Source organism: Theropithecus gelada, chromosome X (assembly GCF_003255815.1).
Source record: "Theropithecus gelada isolate Dixy chromosome X, Tgel_1.0, whole genome shotgun sequence".
NCBI classification, from domain to species: Eukaryota; Metazoa; Chordata; class Mammalia; order Primates; family Cercopithecidae; genus Theropithecus; species Theropithecus gelada.
In genome coordinates this window covers 76,643,615-76,666,423 of record NC_037689.1, presented here as the reverse complement: position 1 = coordinate 76,666,423, position 22,809 = coordinate 76,643,615, and the positions used below count along the sequence as shown (strand labels likewise).

General features: G+C 34.9%; 1 protein-coding gene across 4 annotated transcripts in view; it reads right to left on the bottom strand.

The window, feature by feature from the left end:
- Nucleotides 1-22,809, bottom strand: part of ATRX (ATRX, chromatin remodeler) — a 282,193-nt gene that overhangs the window by 165,835 nt on the left and 93,549 nt on the right. For 3 of the 4 annotated variants that reach the window (XM_025372040.1, XM_025372038.1, XM_025372041.1), the window contains 4 exons: nucleotides 20,651-20,718; nucleotides 17,235-20,305; nucleotides 11,919-11,991; nucleotides 285-418 (listed from right to left, as the gene is read on the bottom strand). In XM_025372040.1, coding sequence (XP_025227825.1) covers nucleotides 285-418; nucleotides 11,919-11,991; nucleotides 17,235-20,305; nucleotides 20,651-20,718 — 3,346 coding nt within the window. The remainder of the gene's footprint in view (nucleotides 1-284; nucleotides 419-11,918; nucleotides 11,992-17,234; nucleotides 20,306-20,650; nucleotides 20,719-22,809) is intronic. The other variant, XM_025372039.1, reaches the window with a different exon arrangement.

Genomic DNA, 22,809 nt, shown 5'->3' with positions numbered 1-22,809 from the left:
GCGATTCTCCTGCCTCAGCCTCCTGAGTCGCTGGGACTACAGGCACGCGCTACCACACCCAGCTATTTTTAGTAGAGACAGGGTTTCACCATGTTGGTCAGGCTGGTCTCAAACTCCTGACCTCAACTGATCCACCCGTCTTGGCCTCCCAAAGTCCTGAGATTACAGGCGTGAGCCACCACACTCAGCCATAGTAAGATATTTCTTGGTCAGATATTCTTCAAAGACTGAATTAGTCAAGGAATCAAACTATGACATTATAAACTTCTCTTTGGGGAGCTCACCCTCATCTCCTGGGTTTTCTTCATTTTGTTTTCCAGTTCTTTTTTTCCCTTCTTCTGGCTCATCATCTGAAGATCCATCCTCATCAGAGGAAAGATTGGCTTTAATTTCTTCTAAAAGCATCTTCTTGGCAATTCTTGAGAGTAAAAAAACAATAAAAAAAGAACTATATATCTGGGGGTGAAATATACCAAATTAAAAACAAAAGCAGACTTCTTGGCATCAAAATAGAAATAAATGTGCCAATAGATTTTATATTGTAAATAAACAATTAGCAAAACCATGTTTTAACCTAAGCTATAAACAAAAACTTTTGAAAATGTTCTTTACACTTATTATTTCTCAATTTTATACAATTCTGCAACATACTGAAAACTCTGAAGGACATATTCTATTGACTATTTTTACTAATTGCAATTCGATGCTGGATAACCTTCCAATCCTCTATTTGCTTTGCTGACATCATCCTACAACTACAATGTCAGACAGGTCAACAATAGTAAATGAACTTGTTCAGACACATGGCATTCCAAGATAAAACTCCACGAGAGGTTTAATTCAACAGCAAAATATATTCTTGGAAAACCAATGTGTAATAAACCACTATATAATAACACCTTGCCTCAAAGTAGAGGATGATAGTTTTGGACCTTAATTTCAATGTACTACATAAATTCTGTTAACCAGATGAAAGTATACACAAATGTTAAGTATTGCAGCAATAAATAATCTCTAATAATATTCAAGACAGGGGAAAGAAGGGACATGATTGCTATTAATTACATACATGGTAAAAAGAACACGAATTACCATAAATGGGTTACTTTAAAAAAAATAGTGCAGTTGTTTCACTCACAACAAAATTTCTCAAGATGCTCCTCAAAGACCAATTTGCTAATGGAAAAATCAATTACTAAAAGCATAAGAAAACACTACTTTTACTCCTACCATCGTATGTTAAAATAAAATATATTCCTAGGAAATCTCCATGTTTGTACTCAAGAAAAATAACTGAAAAAGTAAGATAAAAGCAATCATACAGCTTTTGTGCAAGACAAGATGTTTTGATAAGTCTGGGTATCCTTTCAATACAAATTCACAAATCACAGTAACAAGAAAATAGTTTATAGGAAAGTTCAAAAAGAAGATGGCATGATCCTGACCAGTCTGCCATGAGCTAATCTGTATGGGATAAACATGTTCTCTGCAATCAGGACTGACTCTCTAGCTAAGTCAAAAACTTGTAGCTGGGATGATGGAACATTTGTTATTTCTGGATCTGAAACCCCTCTTTACACTTCTTAGCACACACCCACATTTCAATGAAGAATTCATTCAATGGCAGGAGATATTAATGCATGTTAGCTGCCTCCTAAATTTTATTTGACAGATAGATTGCTCATTACTATTCTTATTCAAAGATGCATAGCAAAGGCATCTAAATAGACTGAAGCAAAATAGCAATCACTTCCATAAATGTTTATTATATGCCTTTTGGTGCTTTCTCCCTCAAACAGATGGATCAGAAATATTTAGACAACACAGAGAATCATCAATTGCTAAAGGAAGCCACAGATGCGTTTGTTTTTCTGAGGATTTCTGCCCTGATTTGTATTTCAATAAAGTGAAGATTAGACCACACCAATTTAAATCTTACTAAAGTTGAGCTATAAAGTATTGCTCTTACATTTCTAGATCAATGGTTTGCACACTGTAAGCTTTTCTAAAATGGGACAAATACAGGGTTGCCAACTTTTCATTTTGCCAAAAAAAGAAGTTTAAGCCCAAATTCCATTTACTTTCATCATTTTATAAAATAAAGACTATTTACAACATACCCTCCCCAAATTAGGAAACAGTTTCAGAATAAAGGGAAACCCTTTAAATTGAAGAAATATATCTTTCTGGAAAAATTCTCTAAAATCATCTTTTTTTAAAAAAAATTTCAGCCAGGCGTAGTGGCTCACGCCTGTAATCCCTGCACCTTGGGAAGCAGAGGCGGGCAGATCACCTGAGGTCAGGGGTACGAGACTAGCCTGGCCAACATGGTGAAACCCTGTCTCTACTAAAAATACGAAAATTAGCTGGGTGTGGTGGCGCGCACCTGTAATCCCAGCTACTCAGGAGGCTCAGGCAGGAGAACTGCTTGAACCTGGGAGGCGGAGGTTGCAGTAAGCTGAGATCATTGCACTCCAACCTGGGCAACAAAACTCCGTCTCAAAAGAAAAAAAAATTTTCATGGATGTTTATTACAATGTTGTCTGCAATAGCAAAGGGTGAGAAAATGTTTAAACATTCAATATCAGAAACTGATTAAATAGTATTATCACATGATTATCCATAAGAGATAGAAATTAAAATGATACTCTAAATAAGATTAATATAGAAAATATTTATTAATATTAAGTGAAAAAGTAATTTATAAACCACAATATAGTTCTATTTTATATATAAAAAAAAAAACTTCTAAAATTTGTATGTCCCTAAAAAAGACCAGAAGACTCTAAAATAAAATGTTAGCAGTAAATTTCTACGTCTGGCATAGCACTTTTTTTTTTCTGTTGGTATATATTAAAACCATCTTTAGTAATACTACACTGTCATTTCTCATGAACCAGAAGAAACTTCCTCAAACTAATATGAATAATGAATTTTGGGACGAATAAATATGTGTGTGTGTGTGTGTGTATGTGTGTGTGTGTAAAATATATCAAGCATTGAACACTACATTAGAAATGGAAAAACATAGGTTACTTGCAAGTACAAGGAGATCTCATACCACTATTTGGGTTGAACACTAAACAGCCAACAAAAATACAATTCCTAATCTAGTTACTTGAAAGGCTAGTTCAACAACATGATTTCAGTTTGTGTTTACAAGTTCGAAAAAAGTCTTTAAAAAATTCTTATTAACTATAAAGATTTGGTTGTTAATTGTAGGAAATCATGTAATTTTTCTTCTTTCAAATCCTAGTCTCCAAAGAATATGTCTACTAAAAAATGGAAGGTCACAATATGTAAACCTACTTAATGCATTCTCAAGTTCTGGATTGTCATTAGACTAAGAAATGTGATGTACATGAGATAAGATACAATTGCATACCTATTAATAAATCATATAAAGTGAAATCAGATCCACATACTGTAGAATTACAACTTAGTGACAACTTTCAATAAGATCATAACATATAGAACAATCATAGTACATTCAGAAGCCGAAAAATTACAAACTTCAGGTCATTTTTCTCCAAATCACAAATTATATACAGAGTGATGGAGACTACCTGGCTAAAGGTTTTATTTTTGCTCTTTTAACACCTTCTGTCCAAAGGAAAACTTAATTTATAGCTATGTAAATTAAGCCCTAAAAAGAATAAATTGAATCATTTTGCATAAGTTATTACTGAAGTCCAATATGTCAAAGACCCAGTCTACCATAAACCTAGCCTATAACATAATAACCTACATTTCAAAATTAGAACTTAATTTAATGGACCTAAGGGCTGAGGCTGACCTTCAACCTGAGTAGTCAGCAAGCATGTTGAAGTGAGATGTGTCCCATCTACAAAGCCTGCTGTGAGATGCTTTAAAGGGAAACTCCACTACCTTAACTCTGGAGTCACGGGCCACAGAGACTTCAAGGATATCATCACTTGAGAACCAGCTGAGGCTGGCAAAGCATCATTTTGGAGGCCTCGGCTGGACCCATGCTGGTATGCATGTGATGGATGTATAGTCATGATCCCTAGTTGATTCTGTTTGCTCTGAAGTTTCCTTTCTTGAGGCTTTCCAGGACGATGTACTGCCCCTGGAATCTCAATGCTCAATATTACATCTTGGGGCAGGTGTAGCATCCAAAGCAGTCACGACTCTATCAGAAGCATTAGAGGCACAGGCCGTGCCACTCTTGTGGCAGAAAACCTGGGCAGAGCCAGAAGTAATGGAGCCACTCCTCCATTTTCCTGAAAGGGAGGGAAGGGAGAGGGGGAGAAAGCAAAACAATATGGGAGGAAGGGTAAAAAACCCACAAACAAACAATGATCGGAACTGGTGCATGAGAAAATAAATAGGACCCCAAAACCCACATATACTAAGTCTTCCAAAGTACATAATGAACACCAAGATAACACCATTACTAAAAGAAAGCACAAATAAAATAATAAGAAGTGAGCCCAATAACACAATGACAAACAAGCAATCGGAAAAAAAAAAAAATAGGAGAAAGCCAAGAAAGCCTTTATTAACTCCAATCCTATCTAGAAAGGAAAAGAGTAATGTCTCTTGTTTAAGCACTCAAACAGGAAAGGAAAGTAAACCACCTCTTGCTGAGAGGTAAATCAATAATTCAAAATATTGAGTTACTTAAAATGCAATCAAGAGAAGGACCTCTTGCACCAGGGAGCTTTTGAGCCATAATAAAAGCAATACAAAATATTAAAGCTAAAACGATGAACCTTAGAGTACAGCTTTGTCATTTTACAGACGATGAAACAGGCTTAGATATAGGAAATGACTCAGTCAAAGAAACAAAGCTAACTAGTGGCAAAGTCAGGAGTAGAACCTAAGATCCTAAATCCCAATCTGCTATTAATTTTACTGTGCCAGCACTATATCCTCTACTTGTTAACACTTGTACGCTAATGAGTGCCTGGGCAAATACAGATGATCCCTTTTTTTTAGACAGAGTCTTATTCTGTCACCCAGGCTGGAGTGCAGTAGCGCGATCTCAACCTGGAGTGTGAGAGGCTCACTGCAACCTCCGTCTCACAGGTTCAAGCAATTCTCCTGCCTCAGCCTCCTGAGTACGTAGGACTATAGGTGCATGCCACCACACCCAGCTAATTTTTGTAGTTTTAGTAGAAACAGGCTTTCACCATGTTGACCAGGATGGTCTCAAACTCCTGACCTCAGGTGATCCACCCACCTCAGCCTCCCAAAGCGCTGGGATTATAGGCGTAAGCCACCGCACAGGCACCCATTTTAAAAAATATGTGTATTTCGCATATTTCAAATTTGTGTATCAGAAATGCAAGAATTCAAGCCTTAATTTTTATTTTATTTTAGAGACAGTCTTGCTCTGTTGCCCAGGCTAGAATGAAGTGGCACAAACACAGATCCTTGTAACCTTGAACTCCTGGGCTAAAGCAATCATTCTGCCTTGGTATCCTGAGTAGCTGGAGCTACAGGTATGTGCCACCATGCCCAGCTAATTTTTTTTTTTTTTTTTTTTTTTTTTTTTAGTAGAGACAGGGTCTCACCATGTTGCCCAGGCTGGTCTTAAACTCCTGGCCTCAAGTGATCCTCCCACCACAGCTTCCCAAAGCATTGGGATTGCAAGTGTGAGCCACTGCACCCAGTTTGATTTTTTAAAGACTAAAAAGGAGTTTTAAACATATTTAATCCAGTATGCACTCTAAAATGCACTGATAGGCCATCTGAGATACATTCTACAATTACCATTTTATCTTTTAAGAGGTTCTGAGAACAGGTTTGAAGAAAATTGCTGGAAAAAAAATATATTTTTAGAAGGCCAAAATACTGGGCATCCATAAACAAGGTGATAAAATTTGCTTAAAAATTTTTTGTGTACAATATCATAATAGAGTACTTAACTAACAGAATTCTATATAAGATAATAGGTTTAAATGCATGCACTTTAGAGGTACCTAAGTATATGTAGTACTAAAGCATCACACCATATTTTAAAGTTTGATATGTAAAATAATTCAAAGGAATATAGCCAAGGAATGTTAAATATTTTAGTAGGGTGTGAGGCTTTGTTTTAATAAATGTCATATATCTAAGGGATAGGAATTAAAAAACAAAACATGTGGCCGGGCATGATGGCTCGCGCCTGTAATCCCAACAATTTGGGAGGCCAAGGCAGGCGAATAACCTGAGGTCAGGAGTTTGAGACCAGCCTGGCCAACATGGCAAAACCCCGTCTCTACTAAAACTACAAAAATTAGCCAGGCGTGGTGGCAGGCACCTGTAGTCCCAGCTACTCAGGAGGCTGAGGCAAGAGAATCACCTGAACCCAGGAGGCGGAGGTTGCAGTGAGCGGAGATTGTGCCACTGCACTCCAGTCTGGGTGACAGAGTGAGACTCTGTCTCAAAAAAAAAAAAAAAAAAAAAGTTATAGAATATGGAATTATTCAAAATTCATATTAGTATATATTTTAACTCAGGTTCAAAATTAGTATCAATATTAAGTTTTCTATTAAAAAATATGACTGGCCAGGAGTGGCAGCTCATGCCTGTAATCCCAGCACTTTGGCAGGCTGAGGCGGGCAGGTCACTTGAGGTCAGGAGTTCAAGACCAGCCTGGCCAACGTGGTGATATCTCGTCTCTACTAAAAATTCAAAAATTAGCCAGGTATGGTGGTGGGCACCTGTAATCCCAGCTACTCAGGAGGCTGGGGCAGGAGGATTGCTTGAAACAGGGAAGTGAAGGTTGCAGTAAGCCGAGATCATGCCACTGCACTCCAGCCTGGGTAACAGAGCGAGACTCTGTCTCAAAAAATATATATATATATTATATTTTTATATATATTATATAGATTACATATAATATATATTATATATTATATATAAACATTATGTATATATAAAAAAATTAAGGCACAAGGATCTGTACCCCAAAATGGTGGAATTCATGAGGTAATAATGAAGTCGCCAAATAATCAAAACGCTAAACAATGGTTTGAAACTTTTTTTTAGTCACAAATCCTGCAATGTGGGTAGTTAATTAAAAGCAGCTCTGTATCCTTTTTGGTGAGGGTACCAGGAAAATTAATATCAAATGACTTTTTAAAAAAATCTTGGGAGTAGAATAAAAACTATGAAATTAAGAACCCACAGTTATTAATAATTCATACAGACTCTTATGTTTCAATAGGCCTGAATTACTACATGTGTATTCCCTCATTTTATACAAAAATTTAAACCAGTTTTAGAGGCATTTTAACAAGAAAAAACATATTCAAATTAATATGGGAAATTTGATCATATTAAATAACTAGTTCAATATTTTTATACTTGAAAAATGAAAACACAGAATTTACTCATCTCAATTTATTTTGAAATTTCAAAGTTAAAGACAAAGGATATTAAGTCAGAAAAATGAATCACTTTTGCTAACACTAGCAATCCAAATTCTCTCCTTTTTCTTTTTTCTTTTTTTCTTTTTTGAGGAAGACCTATTTCTTATTTTCTGGAAGTTCCAATATCACCAAAGAACAGAGAACAAGAAAGAAACACTGGTTATAATGTTTAAATTTTGACCATAAAAGGACAAAGGTCACCATTACACATCATATGTCTTTCCTTACTTGGAATTCTAGTAGAAAAAAGAAAGCCAAAAACAACTACAGCCAGTTTAGATATGTACAAGTAGATCCTATCTACTGGCTGGACACCTGTGTTGTACTTAAATGACTTGCAATACTTACCTGCGCTATATAGACAAAGGAAATTGAAAAAAATTACCATAAAATTGCTAGATATTTAAATCCCTTACTCAAATGGAAAAACAAGTAAAATATTTAATTTAAAATGCCACCTTTGTCTTTCAAGTACAATAAAGGAGAATCAAAGAAGTTTTGCTAACGAAACAGAACTACCACAAAAAAAATCAGGAAAAAAATAATTCCAAATTTAGCAAATTTGCATAGAGAATAGACAACATGTGTAGGAGAGAGACATTTGAAAAAGTGTTTAAAATGAAAGCAAAGTGAACATCAAATGATTAAGGGACTTGTGATATACCCATGCCATTAACTGTGCTGAAATCAAGTAAACAATCATTAAATATCTTCTTAGGCATAAATAACATCCAGAAATCATTAGTTTCCTCCAAAAATATGCTAGATTAACAGTATAGAGCCTTCATCAACAGAATACCCACACCAAGCCAGTAGGAAAAAAAAAATCATTAGCATATTTTCTAGTTTGAAATGCAAAATTATTATCAAATGATACAACAATAGTTAGTTGGAAATTTAAAATGCTATGGTCTTGTCCCAATATAATTAAATAGAACAATGGGGCAATTTTTTTTTTAGCAATCTCCACATCAAATTTAGCTTCTATGAAAAAAAAAGCATTCAGTCGCACCCACAGAGAAATTATGAGAAAAAATGTGGAGTATTACTAGACCCAATTAAGCACATTTCAACAATAAAATAAATGTGTTTGTTGGGGGAACAGACATCCATGTAGAAATCTCAGCTCTTAGTCAAAGTTGTCAGGGAGAAAGAATGCTAATTTAGAAAAACCTAGCAATTTGGTCTCTTGCTCTCAAAAGTTCAACTGTAAATATTTTTCACATCCTGCAAAATAAACGAATAAAGAAATTTCAAAAGATAATTTTTTGGGGGATAAATGGTCTCTTCAGTGATTGTTCGGTATGCAGTCTCTAAAGACAAGCCTAGTTTAATGACCTCAAAACTAATACTGTTAACACTTGAACACACTACTATCTTATTACTTGAGGCTCATTCCCAGTACAGATATTAAATTAAAATATATGATATTATTAGAAAATGTTTGGTCAAAATATCCCCATTTATACTGAACATATAAAGGAATTATGATGTATTTTCAATGCCAGCCTAATTATTGAATTGAAATAAATTATATGAATGAATGTCTTTTCAAAGAAAGAACCAATTTAAAATCTAATTAACAAGTATTTGAAAGGCCAATGAAACCCTATCCTAATGGTACATTCAAATATATTACTTTAAAATTACATGTATAAATTTGAAAACCTGACAACCTATTTGGTATTATTATTCTGCCATTGAAAAACCACATAAAGCCTAAGCTCTAAAAATTTGAAATAAAATTTCAGTTATATAAAATTCAAAATATATGATTAGTCTACTTTTTTTATAAAAAGCTAAACCAGAAACATACAAGTGTTGATCAACCTATAATATTTTGTCCTTGTTCACTAAGTAAATGCAATTAAATAGTAAATAATTTACAGGTTAGACCACTCTGTCTCATAATAGTATACATTTACTTTCAAATATGAGTGATGCTACATAATAGTATGCTAAAACAGAAATTTATTCACATTTACTAAAATATTCAGGATATGACTAAGTTTTTTAAATGACCTCAAAAGCTATCATAGCTTTAAAACTGAAAAAGTAAATAGTTAAATCTATTGCAAAACTTTCACACAAATATATTTAAGTATGTATGTTAGGGGAATTAAAAGCATTTACGTCCTAAATTTCAAAATTTCAAAACTTCTTTGGCTACAAACTAGCCTATATATTGTAATAACAAATTACGTCAACTCTCATGATATAAAAAAGTAACATTATTAAAATTAAATGCTTGAACAAGAAAAAAGGTTTACAAAAATTTATTGCATCCAAATAGTTAACCATTTGCAATAATACACTATTTATCTCTTCATAAACACCAACACTGAAAATGTATTACAATACTGCTAAAAAGGCAAAGCATATAAGATTTATGCACAATTTATACACAATTGTGTACAAATTTACATACAATTACAATATGCTGTCTACCAAAACACAACCTACTAAAAAATTAGGAAGTTAGAAAAATAATTCTAAGACTTAATCGTGATCTGCAAATGAATTTTTTAAGTTGCTTAGTGCATATTCAACTATGCTCAAATATATAATCTATACTAAAATAGTGCAAGAAAGTATTTGTATCCCCATCATGACTACATAACCCATGGGTATTAGATCTCTCTTTGGTATAGTGAATATTAAACAAGTTAATGAATTGTATATTTTATGAAAACACATTAAACTGAGTATAGAGACACAGGCTCAAGATAAAATTCAGTTCTTCTCAAAAGTACTCAACAGGGTTGTATTTTTTAATCACAAATTCAAGATGGAATTAAAGATACTTTCCAATAAAATACTTGCCAGTTACAAAGAGATATGATCAGGTAACTTAAAAGTTGAAAATGGTATTTATATTTTGACAAGCTCTAACACACACACACAAAAATTATACCTTAACAACACTCTTATTTGGTGGTTGAATATGAAATTAAAGTAATCATTCACAGTTAAATTAAGATGCAGACTGTTTAAAACATTATTAGCCTTTGAATAACATCTGAGGCCTCATGATGTATAGAAAATCAAATAGTAGCAAATATAAATGAAGAAAAAGTAAAGTATCTTAAAAAAGAATAAAATTTTAAATGCTTTCAGTATCTGGCTGTGATGATGTAATATAAAACCCCTGATGAATAAATTGTATGCCCTTATTACTCCATTCTGGAACCTACCACCTATCCCACAAAATAAATGGATATACATTTTTAAATTTAAAAAAGTAGGCAAGCAGAATCTGAATCTTTGTGTCCACAATTAAGCTCTATTCAAAAGTGTAAAATAAAACTGTTCATTCACCTTAATAAAAACATTATTCTGTTAATTAGCAGAATGCTGACCTTTGCAACAGAGAAACCTAACAGCATCAGCAAGATATAAAAGAGTGAGACTAACAGCTGAACCCAGGGCATTTACTAACTCCATTCATTTCTTACAAAATTATGACATAAAATTACATGTGTATTTTTATGTTTTCTTAATGTTAGAACTTACTATTAGGAATAAATGAATGGTTAATGTAGTGCTCTTTAATGAAATCATCTCAAATCTATCATGGATTTTTTGGTATAAGAATTAGAGAAAATTTCGCCCAACTTTTTCTTCTTAAATATAGTAAATTTTTGACAAAAAGTAAAGTCACTTGCCCATGATGACACAGACGGTTGTTAAAAATGTTAGAAATCAGATACCCTTATGCCCATTATTCCAAAATTCCATGCACTATACCACACTATCTTCTTGTTGAAGATTATGAGCATGGGGTATGCTATTGTCCAGAAAGTGTTTAAAAGTTATGTTGAAACCTTATAGCTATATTCTTTAATACCATTGTTTTCCTTATTCTTCACTATACTGATAGTGTCTTTTTTTTTCTTCACCTAGCCACTCCTTACTTAAGTATATCTGTATAGGCTACACTGTTGATATTTAAACCTATTAAGTCTTACTAAAGTAAATGCTCTCATACCGTGTGTTTCTATTTTATTTGAAAACTGGTTTAACTCAGTCTAGATACCTTGTAAATTTACACTTATTTTGAAAGCAATTTCTTAATCTTAAATATCTGAGTAATCTCTCCTTTTGTTTACTCTCAACAGGCCTTAATAAATAGGACCACCATATTGGATGGCAATTAACAATAGTCAAATATAGAGGAGATGTCTGTTGTTACCAATTTATTGAGATTATATGATTTACTTTCATCAATAATCTGTCAAAATAAATTATTCCAAAAAAATTATCGCAGTTTACACAGAAACATAAAATTGACAGTTCTGTATTTATAACACACCCTATGCTAGGTGTGTAAATAATATTACTTTCTCTTAAGGTTTCTGAGTTTTAGCCCATTTTCTGGCCTTTCTTTCAAACTTGCCGGAAGACTGTGAGCGAGTCTTTCTAAGGCAGGCACTCCTGGTTTTTACAACCTGCTTGCTGTTCCGTTGCTGCTGTTTGTGCCCATGCCTAGGGTGTGTTATAATCTTTTTAAAGTCCTTACAGATGGAATCATACCTATTCTCAGGATCATTGTCGTCATCATCATCATCCACTGTGACAGGCACTGATTTAGATAAGGCTTCATCTCCTTGAGGGAAAAAAGTGTACTTAAAATTAGCTTTAAATAAGCTATATAATTAAAACCATGTAAAATAAAACTGAAAGCCAAAAACTTTAAAGCAAACTAAGTGGGGTCTAAACTCTGGACTCCAAAATATGAGTAAAAAGCATTCTTATAGAAAACATAACCGAGTATTTGTGAAGTGCCAGCAGTAAAATGATAAATAGCTGGCCCTTATATATTTCAGAGTTCCTTCCCAGGGCACAATGCTTTTAAAGTCCACCCTTCTCAGTAACAATTCTATATCAACAGTCATCATATTAGCACAAGTTTCTTGCCGCAATAACCTTTGTACTGATCCATTTTAATTTTGACATTAACAGGTGCTGTAACTTCGAGGAATAGCAAAACCGGTATTAATGTTTTGGTAGTAGCAAGTAATTTTAAAATGCAGTTGAATGTGTATGGTATTCGTGATCTGAGTTACCCAGTGATACAGTTCAGTACAGTAAAACTTATTTTCTTATAAAAAGCTACATTTCTATCTTCTGATTAAAAATCTAAAGAGGGCCAGGCAAGGTGGCTCATGCCTGTAATCCCAGCACCTTGGGAAGCCGAGGCAGGTGGATCACCTGAGGTCAGGAGTTCCAGACCAGCCTGGCCAACATGGCGAAATCCCGTCTCTACTAAAAACACAAAAATTAACCAGGCATGGTGGTGTACACCTGTAATCCCAGCTACCAGGGAGAAAGAGGCAGAAGAATCACCTGAACCCGGGAGGCGGAGATTGCAGTAAGCCGAGATTGCACCACTGCACTCCAGCCTGGGCAACAGGTAAGACTCTATCACAAAAAAAAAAAAAAAAAAAAAAAATCTAAAGAGGTTAAGATTTGGGCATTTCATTCTACATAAATTTTACTTAAAAAGAAAAACAAACTGAAATATCAAACTGTAGGTTAATATTATGCATGCTTAAGTATTTCAGGAGAAGTATGCTGATGTGTACCATTTAATATGAAATGCATCAAAGATTTTACGGGTATTATACTAAGTGAAAAAAGCCAATCTCAAAAGGTTATATACTTCATGATTCCATTTCAAAATAGCAAAATTACAGTGATGAAGAACAGATTACTAGTTGCCAGATGTGAGGAATGGAGGTAAGGACAGCAGTATCATTAGGGAGCCTTGTGATAATGGAACTGGTTTGATATCTTAGTTGTGGTGGTGATTATACAAAGATACACATGGGGTACAACTGCATTGAACTATACTTGCACACACACAAATGAGTGCATGTGAAACTGGTGAAATCTGAATAAATCTTCAGTTTTCTGGTTTTGACACTGTACTACAGTTACAAGATGTTACCCTTGAGGGAAACTAAGTGAAGTGTATCTGAGACCTCCCTGTATTTCTTATTTTTTTACAAATTCTTGTGGATTTATAATTATGCAAAATGAAAAGCTAAAAAGGCAAAAAAAAATACACTGATGGATAGACAGAAGGATATATAGATATGTTATCAAGAAAATACAGTATAATATTAATGGTAGATGCTTTGATGTATACTTCAATGTTTTTCACAATAAAATGTTGAAGAGAAATGGAGGAAAAAAAATCTATAAAGAAAACAGACACCTACAGGCTCAGGATAGAAATACACTAAATAAGGCCAGGCATGGTGGCTGAAGCCTGTAATGCCAGCACTTTGGGAGGCTGAGGCGGGCAGATCACTTGAGGTCAGGAGTTCGAGGCCAGCCTGGCCAATATGGAGAAACCTCGTCTCTACTAAAAATACAAAACTTAGCCGGTGTGGTGGCATGTGCCTGTAATCTCAGCTACTCGGGAGCCTGAGGCACGAGAATTGCTTGAACCCAGAAGGCGGAGGTTGCAGTGAGCAGGGGTTGTAGTGAGTCGAGATTGTGCCACTGAACTCCAGCCTGGGTGACAGAGTGAGACTTCAACTCAAAAAAAAAAAAAAAGAGAGAGAGAGAGAAGAGATTTCATAATATCCCAGCAAACTCACAATAAATATCTCATCCAAACAGACCAATCTTCAAATGAAATATAATTAGCACTGTCACTCCCTCTTTACTACACCTTTCAAAATCTGACCTATCCTTTGAGGTTCAAATGCCAACTATTCTTCTACGTATTTCCCCAAATATTTAAATATCTCACTTGCTATTTATTGTGTAGCCCCATTATAGATTGTCGTTGTTTTTGTTTTGAGACGGAGTCTCGCTCTGTTGCCCAGGCTGAAGTGCAGTGGCATGATCGCGGCTCACCGCACTCTCCATCTCCTGGGTTCAAGCGATTCTCCTGCTTCAGCCTCCCAAGTAGCTGGGATTACAGGTGTGTGCCACCACACGCGGCTAATTTTTTTGTATTTTTAGTAGAGATGGGGTTTCACCATGTTGGCCAGACTGGTTTCGAACTACTGACCTCAGATGATCCGCCCACCTTGGCCTCCCAAAGTGCTGGGATTACAGGCCCCAATCTAGTTTTATATCTTTCTTCTATTACCTTTTTTAATGATTTCTCTATGTCTGTCTTGCATTAAACTGCAATCTCCTAGGACCATGTTCTTCATCTTGGTTATTCATGCTATTACCAAGCCCCAATTTCTAGGAAAATACTGTAGCTGTAATATGATACCCAAATACTGCAAATAAACTGGAATCCTCTAAACTCAATAGGGGGCAGGGTTTTTGTTTTAACCTTCTAAAACTGTGACCTAAAATTAAGTTAGACAGAGGAGTACATAAATTCAGCATGCTTATATAAGCATGTAAGTAAATTCTGAAGGAATATCGTAACATTGGCTCACACACAAACTTATCTTTAAAAACAGAACTTTTTACACAGTGCTTATTTTCAAGGCACTCATACTCTATTCTACTTGTTTCTATTGACAAGGCCCCATTTTTGACAGGTTAAATTCCCTAACAAATTTATCTTCTTTCTTATTTCATCCCAAATAATCAGCTTAGCCCCCAAAAATATGCAGGGTAAAGAAAATCTCAACAAGGCATATTTCACCAAGGAGTTGAAGGATTGGCATTTGCTGAAGTAACAGATTCTCAAAGTTTCTCTTGATACACACCTCAGGAAGTTTACCTCCCCATCAGCCTATTTGTCCTTCAGATCAAAGTTAAATAAATCAAAATGGAACACAGTGATCTAGATCAGTGCTGAGATAAGTAATTATCAGGAGATGCATCAATTGAGTATTTGCCATATATCACCATCCCTTCTTAAGGCCTAATGAATGCATATTAATTATTACACCAAAAATTAATAATTCTCAACATGAGAGGTGTGTAATACTTTCATAGGTATCAATAAATCAAGTGAGATCTTGAGAAAGAAAAGTAGTAAAATACTTGAAATCAAACATATTGATTTCACCAGTGAAACTGTTTAATCACAGAAACCAATTTTCCAAAGTTTAAAATTAGCCATACTAAGAAAAAAAGAGAGAAGATCCAAATAAATAAAACCAGAAATAAAATTAGTTGTGACATATAATTTTTAATGGTTTAACTAAATTTTTAAACACCATTTATTATTCTTAAACTCTAATCCTTAATAAGGATTTTCACAGCTAACCTAACAACTAAAACATTGATTTGACATCAAAGTAACTATTAGATTCTGTATTTTTAATTTAAGTCCATAATCCCTTATACATAATTTTGAAATCTAAAACACTCTCAAAACGGAAAGTTTCTGTAAGAGGGTACCAAAGACAATCTGGCAGCAAAACCTGTTCTAAACTGCTTATTCACATGAAGAAAACATGTGAATCTTCAAATGTTTTGCTGCAGAAATACTGTGTTTCATTATCTGGTGTTGCATCAGGCCCCACTGGGGCTTTTATAAAATATATAGTAACTGCTCTCTATTATTTTTCTAAAAGACAAAAAGTTGTAAATTCTGAAACACAATAGACCCCAAGAATTTCAGGTAAGAAACTGTGAACTTGAATTACAATAGCCACACAAACAGAGCTCCATCTAGTCATCCGATACAGCAGAGCATTCAACTGAAGCACACGCCATGCATATCACATGTGGTTTTCAAGTCAAGTCGTAAGTACTCCATAAAAGAAATGAAAAGTTTTATTAAAAAAACAAGATTTTGCTGGGCACAGTAGCTCATGCCTGTAATTCCAACACTTTGGAAGGCCAAGGTGGAAGGATTGCTTGATGCCAGGAGTTCAAGACCAGCCTGGGTAACATAGCAAGACTTCATCTCTACAAAATTAAAAATTTAAATTTAAAAAATAGCCAAGATTCAAATTAATTCCATTAAAATCCAATTGGGATAAACTGAAAACTGTAACATAAGAACTGAAAGGAAAAATTTTTTAATTCTACCTATGTTGGAAATACAATTTTATGTAAAATCCACTTCATAAAAATTTTTAAATAAATTCTGAGTATCCATAGTTAACTGACAGGTCTTACTGACTAAAAAAAAAAGACAAATGACCAATACACATTTATTATACAATTGATTTTTAAAGTAACTTTAATAATAAAAACCTCTTTTTAAAATTATTTTTCATAAATTTTTAAAGATTAATTTTAATTAATTCCTAAGAATATTTTTATTCACCAGCTGACCCAAACTTTAATGTTCCTAGTACTCTACCTCATCAGGGTAGGCTAATCCAGCTAATGTTTGGATTTTCTTCCTTCCTTTAGTTTGACAGTGTTTTTAAAAGAAAAACGTCTGTTCATGTCATTAGAAACTAGTTAATAAGCACCAACAAAGGGTTTTAATTAGGTAAATTAAAAATAATTAAAGGGAATTTCATAAGACACAAAGTTATCTGTTCAAACTTAAAAAGCCATATGCATGGCAGTTAAAATTTTGACACACCATGTCATACCAGTACCAAGGATTCACTTCCATTATATAAATAAATAGCTACTGAACCACTGGTACCAATCGCTTTTCCTTCATAAACTACTGCTCATTACTCTAGAGAAAAGCACTAAATATTGATAAAGAAATTTTGTCATTTACTCAACAAATTTGGGATCCCTGATACTGAATACTAGCGATGTTCAACATATCTTCCAATGGCAGTAGAAAAATAAATGGGGAAATGTTTTTTTTAATAAACTCCTAAATAATTTTAAGTGGTATTCTCCTTAGTAACCCTAAATTTGATTAGCTTCAGGGAAAATTAAACAATGTAGTAATTCAAGAGGGGGAAAGTACAAATTATGAATTTTTTATTTATTTTTGCATACCTGAAGATTGGCAAAATCCAGTATGTGAAGACAGCACTAAATTTTCAGTCACGGGCTTAATTTTCTGTTCATCACTGCTTCCCTCGCCTATAGAATTCTGATCATCATCTTCTATATCAGAAGATGAGGATGTAATGTCGGCTTGCTTCCTTTTAGTGCTTGTTCTCAGGGAGTTTCTCTTTTTCTCCTTGACAATGACTGCCTTCTTTTTAGATGAAGTTCTTTGCTTCTTCTTTTTATTATCTTCAGAACTTTCCTCAGCATCAGATGATGATGAGCCACTTTGTATTTCCTTAGTATTTCTCTTTGAACTTAAATTTCTTCTTTCCCTCAATTCTATTCTTTTCAATCTCTTATCAGAAGAGTTACAACCATCTTCTTTCATGGAATATTTCTCAGTATCAGATGATGAACAATCTTGTCTCTTCCTTGAACTCTTTCCAAGCAACTTGCACCTTTTCTTCTCTCTACCATATGCTCCATTCTTACTCTTTTTATCCTCTGAAGAGTCACAACTATCTCCTTTCCCTGTTGATTTCTCAGCATAATCAGATAATTCATCCTTCTTTTTAGAAGTTTTCTCTCTTATTTTTTTACTTTTCTTTTCTCCATCAGTTGTTTCATTCTTATTTTGTTTTATGCCCTTAGGAAAATGACAAATTTCTTCTCGCTCAGGTAACTTCTCAGTGCCATCAGATGAAGATTCATACTGTTGTTCCATTTTAATTACTTTTTTCTTAAAGTCTGAAATTTCCTTTTTTTCTTCAGCTCCCTTTTTGCTCTGCTTTTTATCATCTTCAGAAGTTTCATCACTCTGGTCTTTCTTTAGGAATTTCTCAGCAATATCAGATAAGCCATCCTGTACTTTTTTACATGTTTTGGTTTTGAGATGCTTGCTCTTTTCTTTAGTTTCAGCAACTTTTCTGACATCCAAAGAAGTAAAACTCTCCTCTTTCCCAGAAAGCTTACTGACACCATCAGAGGAAGCACTTGCTTGCTGCTTCTTAGGAAGTCGATCTCTTAATTCCATGATGGTCGTGTCTTTATCAACTGTGCCTTCTGCTGAAGAGAAATTCTCTCTGTCTTGTTTCCTTTCAGCATCATCAGACGATCCTTCTTGCGAGGTCTTCAAACCTTTGTGCCCTTGATTATCCATTCCTTTTTTGCTGTGTTTTTCATCTTCGGAAGAGTCAAAATCCTTTGTATTTGGAATTCTTTTTTTGGTGGTTCTGGCAGCACCAATTTTACTCATGCTCTTTATCTCTTTTTCTAATTCTGAGTCATAATTAGAAGACTCAGACTGGGTTTGTCGTTTCTTTTTAGAAATTATAGCGCTCTTAGCTGATTTGCCTTTTTTAGTATCAAAATCTGAGCCAGATGTAGAACTTTTTCGTTTCCTTTTTCCTTTATCATCTTTCCCCGCCTGAGTCTTTAAATCATACAAAGTCTTATGGTTTGTATGGATTTCATTAACATCAGTATCTGAAGAAGAACTGTGACTCATCCTGCTTACCTCTTTCAGGATTGCTAGCATTTCATCAGAATCTGAATTTTGATCCACAGTCTCTGATTGCTTAGATTTTGGCAATTTATTAGGTTTAGGATTATCTATAGCACTGTCAGAAGAATTCCGCTTATCCTTTTTTCTCACTGGAACGGGTAGTTTTTGTTTCTCCTTAACTGTTTCATTACATTCTTCATCTGAATTAGATGTTACAGGGTTGGTTTCTGTCTGTCGCCTCAAGGGTGTGGTCTTTACACGTGGGGATCTTCGAAGATCAGATTCCTCTAAAAGTAATGAAACTTCATTTTCAACCAAATGCTCATTATCACTGTTTTCCTGTCCAAGTCCACATTTCTCTAACTTGGGGTTCAGACCACAACTTTTATAGCCATCTTTATCTTGTGGAACTTCCTGACAATCAGCACCTTTAATTGGGGAATTAGAAAGGGAAACAGGGGTGAGTTTAACATATAATTCTTTTGTTACTTTAGCTGTAGTTTTTGATTTAATACCTCCTCTGTTGTCTTTTGAAGAAATATTTAATTTTACAGATGCACTCTCCAGTTCTTGTTCAGTTCCACTGCTGCCATCCCCTTGATGATCAGCTGAACTCTGAACTTCCATTGCAGTCTCAAGATTCTCAAAAATGTCTTCTGGAACTGAGGAAGGAACAGACACAATATCCATGTCTAAGTCTTCCGAAGTGTTGGCAGGTTCATACTGAGGTTCTTCTTTTCTATCAGATTTCTTATGTTCACCACTGGTACTTTTATTTGCTCTTTGTTCCTCTGTTGGAACATTCTGATCCATGTGCTCACTATCCACCTGTTTTCTTGAAAGTTTAGCTTCTGACTTTGAAATATCCTTCCTTTCCAAAGCACAAGGTTTTTCTCCTTTTCGTGCTTTTGTTTCAAACTTAGCATCTATGACTTTATGCTCTTTGGTATTTTTCTCTTTATTTACAGCATCCAACGCTCGAAACTCTGAATTTAAGTCTTCTTCCAATGCAAGATGAGCCTTCTTGATATCAGCCAACACAGACTTAAAAGCTTTAAGCTGACGTAATTTTGTAGCAGAACTGATTTCTGAATTATCTGTTGCCTGCTTTAAAAATTTAACATAACTGGAGTTCATGTTGGCTGTGGTCTCGATCAGTTTTTTTGCCTTCTTAATCATTTCTTTGGGCACAATTAGTGCGGAATAAGAGTAGGTTACAGAGCCAGAACAGGAATCATCTAATTTCTTTTCTTCTCCATTACAATTTGAACTAGTCTTCTTTGGAGAAAATCTGGATGTATGTTCATATACTTTATTACTCTTTTCACTGTCAACTTTTATCTTCTTCTTATTTTGCTGCAACAACTGTTCCAAATTCTCAAATACGCTGTTACATGCAGTGACCAAGTCCAACAAAGGCTCTGGGTGACAAATGTAGCAATACCATTGGTTGTTTTCATCCATTATTGTGGACAACTCCTTTCGACCAAGGTTGCGCAGAATGCATTTCTTGCAGAAAGCATTATGGCAAAAGTCACAACAAATCAAGTTTCCACCTTCTGCACACCATCTGAAATGTTTTAAAGATTAAAACATTATTCCCTTCTTTCAGGAAACTGAAAAGATAGGTAAAAAAATAAAAATAAACACTATTCCCAACAAAACTCATTTTAATCTCTTTGTTATAATGCGATTTAAATTTTACTCCAAGTAATTTTAGTAGTAATTTATGTCATCTGCTTATTCTTTACTAGAAACTTAAACTAGTCATAAACCTAGGGTTTGATAGAAAATAACAACCTTTCACTAAAGACATCAATGATGATACTATGAAAGACAAACCTCATAAAAGATTATGTAACAATTCCTCCCAAAAGTAGGAAACACTGAATGTTAGCTCATCTATATTACCTACCTACATTGTTCATCCATTCCATCTGAGTCACGGCTAATATCATCACTCATGTAATACTTAAAGCAATTCTATTAAAAGAAAAGAGGAAGGGGAAATTTAATTCAAAATTGATAGCATTCATAAAGGACAAAAACTTTACTTTTTTAAGTAATTAAAAACACTGGGGAAAATCTCCAGAACACCGGTATGGGCAAAGATTTATTGAGCAACATCACACAAGTTCAGGCAACCAAAGCGAAAATTGGCAAATGAGATCACATCAAGTTAAAACGCTTCTGCACAGCAAGGATACAATCAACAAAATGAAAAGACAACCCACAGAATGGGAGAACATTTTGCAAAGTGCCCATCTGACAATGGATTAATAACCACAATATATAAAGAGCTCCAACAATTCTATAGAAAAAAAATCAAATAATCCAATCAAAAAATAGGCAAAAGATTAGACTGGACATTTCTCCAAAGAAGACATACAAATGACAAATAGACATATGAAAAGCTGCTCACCATCACTGATTATCAGAGAAATGTTCATCAAAACTATAATAAGATATCATCTCACCCCAGTTTAAATGGCTTATATCCAAAAGACAGGCAATAACAAATGCTGGCAAGGATGTGGAGAAAAAGGAACCCTTGTGTACTGTTGGTAGGAATGTAAATGAATACAATCACTATAGAAAACAGTTTGGAGTTTCCTCAAAAAAACTAAAAATTGAGATACCCAGCAATCCACCTGCTGGGTATATACACAAAAGAAAAGAAATGAGTTTATCAAAGAGATACTGGCACTCCTATGATTGTTGGGCCACTGTTTACAATAGCAAAGATCTGGAAGCAACCTAAGTGCCCATCAACAGATAAATAAATAAATAAATAAAATGCGATACATATACACAATGGAGCACTATTCAGTCATAAGAAAGAATGAGATCCCGTCATTTGCAACAACATGGATGGAACTGGAGATCATTATATTAAGTGAAATAAGCCAGGCACAGAAAGACAAACATTGCATGTTGTCACTTATAAGTGGGATCTAAAACTCAAAACAAATGAACTCATGGATGAACTAATGAAGGATGTCACAAAGGATGGTTACAAGAAGCTGGGAAAGGTAGTGAGGGGATAGGGAGGAGGTGGGGATGGTCAACGGGTACAAAAAAATACAAAGAATAAGACCTACTATTTAATAGCACAATAGGGTGACTACAGTCAATAGCAACTTAATTGTACATTTTTAAATAACTTAAAGAATATAATTAGATTGCTTGTAACTCAAAGGATAAATGCTTGAGGGGACAGATACCCCATTTTCCACGATGTACTTATTTTACATCACATGCCTGTATTAAAACATCTCATGTATGCCATAAATATATACACCTACCAAGAACCCACAAAAATTTTAAAAATAAAAACAATTTAAAAAAAAAAAAAAAAGGAGTATGTGTGCATGTTTCAGAGACTCAAAGCAAAAACACTGTACTACCCCAGCCGGGCACAGTAGCCCATGCCTATAATCCCAGCACTTTGGGAGGACGAGGAGGGTGGATCACCTGAGGTCAGGAGTTCAAGGCCAGTCTGGCCAACATGGCAAAACCCAGTCTCTACTAAAAATACAAAAATTAGCCGGGCATGGTGGCAAACGCCTGCAATCCCAGCTATTCTAAAGGTTGGGGCAGGAGACTCACTTAAACCCAGAGGCAGAGGTTGCAGTAAGCCAAGATCACGTCATTGCACTCCAGCCTGGGCAACAGAATAAAACTAAAAAAAAAACAAAAAAACAAAACAAAACAAAAAAAAACAAACAAACAAACAAACAAAAACACTGCTACCCACTATCCAATGTCTGTATTGTACAGACATCTAACTATCTCAAGTCTCAAGAATTAATGCCGGCCAGGCGCGGTGGCTCAAGCCTGTAATCCCAGCACTTTGGGAGGCCGAGACGGGCGGATCACGAGGTCAGGAGATCGAGACCATCCTGGCTAACACGGTGAATCCCCGTCTCTACTAAAAAATACAAAAAACTAGCCGGGCGCGGTGGCGGGCGCCTGTAGTCCCAGCTACTCGGGAGGCGGAGCTTGCAGTGAGCTGAGATCCGGCCACTGCACTCCAGCCTGGGCGGCAGAGCGAGACTCCGTCTCAAAAAAAAA